This window comes from Micromesistius poutassou (assembly GCF_964030765.1).
Source record: "Micromesistius poutassou genome assembly, chromosome: 12".
Lineage (NCBI taxonomy): Eukaryota > Metazoa > Chordata > Actinopteri > Gadiformes > Gadidae > Micromesistius > Micromesistius poutassou.
This window is the reverse complement of record NC_140282.1, coordinates 221,843-225,666: the sequence shown is the minus strand read 5'-3', so window position 1 is coordinate 225,666 and position 3,824 is coordinate 221,843. Positions and strand designations below refer to the sequence as shown.

The following is a 3,824-nucleotide window of genomic DNA, read 5'->3' as shown; positions in this document are numbered from 1 at the left end:
GTGTCCGGCGTGGTTGGAGTCCACGAACCTGCTCCCGAGGGGGACACTGATCAGCGTTTCGCCGTGTGTGTCGCTCCTTTCCCGGGGCTAGAGTTAGGCTGCGCGTGGTTGTGTGTGTCGGGTGTGGTTGTGTGTGTCCGGCGTGGCTGGAGTCCACGGACCGGCTCCGGAGGATCAGCGTTTCGCTGTTTCGTTTTAGTGTCGTTCCTTTCCTAGGGCTCGAGTTTCGCCTCCATCAACGTTACCGTATGACAACAATAGACGCGCAGTCATTGCGCTTTTTATTTTATTTTATTTCCCATCATAACCTTTCCCGGGAATCAGGAAATAGTCTTGATCAGATTCAGATTTCCCGGGAATCGCGTCTCCCGTGATTAAAACCTAATGACGACCCGCCCATGGTGGAGAGGTTCTTTTCTACGACCCGCCCACATTGAAGAGGTACTTTGTTAGATGGAAACGCGCCTGGAACCGAGTCGAGGTGAGTTGAGTCGAGCTGGTACTGTCGGTGGAAAAGCGGCAATATAGTACACGTAAACACACATACAGTACATGTGCACACACACGCATACACACACGTACACACACACATCCACACACAAACACACGCGTCTGGTTCTCTAGGGTTCCATTGTTCCTTCAGGGGCCCGGGGCACCCCCTGTCCTGGGGGGGGGGGGGGGGTGGGGGCCCGTGTCCTGGGGGGGGGTGGGTGGGGGCCCGTGTCCTGAGGGGGGGGGGGGGTGGGGGCCCGTGTCCTGGGGGGGGGGGGGGTGTGGGGGCCCGTGTCCTGGGGGGGGGGGGGGGGGGGGTGGGGGCCCGTGTCCTGGGGGGGGGTGGGTGGGGGCCCGTGTCCTGAGGGTGGGGGGGGGGTGTGGGGGCCCGTGTCCTGGGGGGGCCCCCAGTGTCCTGGGGGGGCCTCACTGCAGCAGGCTGCCTCTGCAGGACTTGCAGCACTGCTGGCCGTAGAAGTGGTGTTTACAGACCCGGTGCTGAGGGACCAGGGGACACCAGGAGAACAGGTCCACACAGAGCTCACCTGGAACACAGAGAACCACACTGAGACTACAGAACCACACTGAGACTACAGAACCACACTGAGACCAGAGAACCACACTGAGACCAGAGAACCACACTGAGACTACAGAACCACACTGAGACTACAGAACCACACTGAGACTACAGAACCACACTGAGACTACAGAACCACACTGAGACTACAGAACCACACTGAGACTACAGAACCACACTGAGACTACAGAACCACAGACACTAAGACTACAGAACCACACTGAGACTACAGAACCACACTGAGACTACAGAACCACACTGAGACTACAGAACCACACTGAGACTACAGAACCACAGACACTGAGACTACAGAACCACACTGAGACTACAGAACCACACTGAGACTACAGAACCACAGACACTGAGACTACAGAACCACAGTGAGACTACAGAACCACACTGAGACTACAGAACCACACTGAGACTACAGAACCACACTGAGACTACAGAACCACATCTTGGCGTTAGGACTGAGACTGGAGAACAGCTCAGGGAGTCTTTACCTGGCAGCAGTGACCCAGCCCCAGGGGCGGGGCTCTGGGCGGGGCGGGGGGCGGGGCTCTGGGCGGGGCGGGGGGCGGGGCTCTGGGCCGGAAGGGGGGCGGGGCAGAAGTGGGTGTGGCAGGCCCTGGAGGAGGCGGGCCGCTGGTGGGCGTGGCAGCCGGCCGCGGGGCGACCCCGACGGAGACACTGGGTGGAGCGGGTCTGGACCCCTCCCCCACACGACACGGAGCACTGGGGGAGACGGGGGGGGAGAGAGAGAGATAAGGGGGCGGGGAAAGGAGATTAGAATTTTGTTGTTTGCATTCTGGCCTTTATAAAATAGGGCAGAAACAACAAAACAACAATCAACAGCAAGTCAGAAAACACAACCGCACTGAGAGACTCAAACCGGAAAAGGTAAAAATAATCTAACACAGAAGATACCGGAGAGCTACGGAACACTCAGTGGAACAGCATGATCTTTCTGAGCGCACCTGAAGGAACCTGAAGGAACCTGAGCGCACCTAAAGGAACCTGAAGGAACCTAAAGGAACCTGAAGGAACCTAAACGAACCTGAAGGAACCTGAAGGAACCTGAAGGAACCTAAACGAACCTGAAGGAACCAGAACAAACCTGAAGGAACCTAAAGGAACCTGAAGGAACCTAAACGAACCTGAAGGAACCTAAACGAACCTGAAGGAACCTGAAGGAACCTAAACGAACCTGAAGGAACCTAAACGAACCTGAAGGAACCAGAACAAACCTGAAGGAACCTAAAGGAACGTAAACGAACCTGAAGGAACCTAAACGAACCTGAAGGAACCTGAAGGAACGTAAACGAACCTGAAGGAACCTAAACGAACCTGAAGGAACCTGAAGGAACCTAAACAAACCTGAAGGAACCTAAATGAACCTGAAGGAACCTGAACAAACCTGAAGGACACCAAACCAAACCCAGGTGACCCATCCGCTCCTCCTCCTACAGATCACTACATTAACATTAACATTAACGTTAACATTAACATTAATGTTAACGTGATCCCACAGAGACATCAGGACCTCCTCCTCCACCTGAGGGGGCGGGGCCTCCTCCTCCACCTGAGGGGGCGGGGCCTCCTCCTCCACCTGAGGGGGCGGGGCCCGTCTGAGCACTGCAGTGTTGAAGGGCTACCTGTTGCCATGGCGACGTGTACCATCCCAGAACCACGGGGCCGGAGGGGAAGGCCGGGGGCCGTGCCGGGGGCGGGGTCGGGGGCCGCGTCGGGGGCGGGGGACACGGGCCGCGGCTGCAGCCCCGCTGGAGGTCCAGCGGCGGGCGGGGCAGGTTCCTGCAGCGCCGCGACGGGAACTCCAGGAGGCTGAGGAGGGAGAGGGCAGCTCAGTGAAGAGCGGCTCAGTGAGAAACAAATGAAGGCGAGGGGGCGCGGGGCTCTCTGCAGCCGCTGTGTGCTTGGCTGACGGTGGTATCTGAGACTAGTCGTACTGCGGTGGTGAGTAAATTCACCGCCACAATAAATACTAATGACTTTTGTCCTGTCAAGAGAGCCATCTGGCAAGACTTTGTAGCTGAACTTGCCATTCAAAATATATTTTTTATCCATTACTGCTCACAGGGTTGTGGTTTGTTGGCGGCATCGACCTCGTGTGCATTGCTTCCTGATGTCCCGAGCTACGGAGTGGCCCGAGGTCCAAATGTCACAGCATTAATCGTGCGTTAAAAAGATTAATGCCGTTAAAAGCATGTTGCGTTAACTTGTTAATAACGCGTTAACTTTGACAGCCTTAATATATATATATATATATATATATATATATATACTATATATACTGTATCTACACAGATCAGAGGTGCCATCCACCGACCTTTCAAACATGATTAAAGGTAAAGGAAAAGACAATTCAGCAATTTTAGTAAATAGCCGTCTTCTGCAGCTGTACGCGGGTGGTGCTAGAGGTGGTGCTGGAGGTGGTGCTAGAGGTGGTTCTGGAGGTGGTGCTAGAGGTGGTGCTAGAGGTGGTGCTGGAGGTGGTGCTAGAGGTGGTGCTAGAGGTGGTGCTGGAGGTGGAGCTGGAGGTGGAGCTGGAGGTGGTGCTGGAGGTGGTGCTGGGTACCTACCCTCCCTGTGGTTCTCTCTCCCCACACCCGAGTTCTCTCCTCTGGACCCCCGGGCCACAGGACGCGGAGCACTGCAGAGAAACACAAGACCAGAGCTGGAACCCAGGAGTGGACCTGAGCGTCAGCGTGTGTGTGAGTGTGTGTCAGTGTGTGTG

At 55.9% G+C, this 3,824-nt stretch overlaps 1 protein-coding gene across 1 annotated transcript in view; it reads right to left on the bottom strand.

Annotated features, from left to right (window-relative positions):
• Positions 1-918: 918 nt before the first annotated feature.
• Positions 919-3,824, bottom strand: part of adamts18 (ADAM metallopeptidase with thrombospondin type 1 motif, 18) — a gene marked incomplete at both ends in the record, with an annotated part of 16,614 nt that continues 13,708 nt past the window's right edge. The window contains 5 exons of the mRNA XM_084475846.1: positions 919-1,037; positions 1,087-1,114; positions 1,661-1,804; positions 2,725-2,911; positions 3,670-3,740. Of these exons, the coding sequence (XP_084331972.1) occupies positions 919-1,037; positions 1,087-1,114; positions 1,661-1,804; positions 2,725-2,911; positions 3,670-3,740 (549 nt within the window). The remainder of the gene's footprint in view (positions 1,038-1,086; positions 1,115-1,660; positions 1,805-2,724; positions 2,912-3,669; positions 3,741-3,824) is intronic.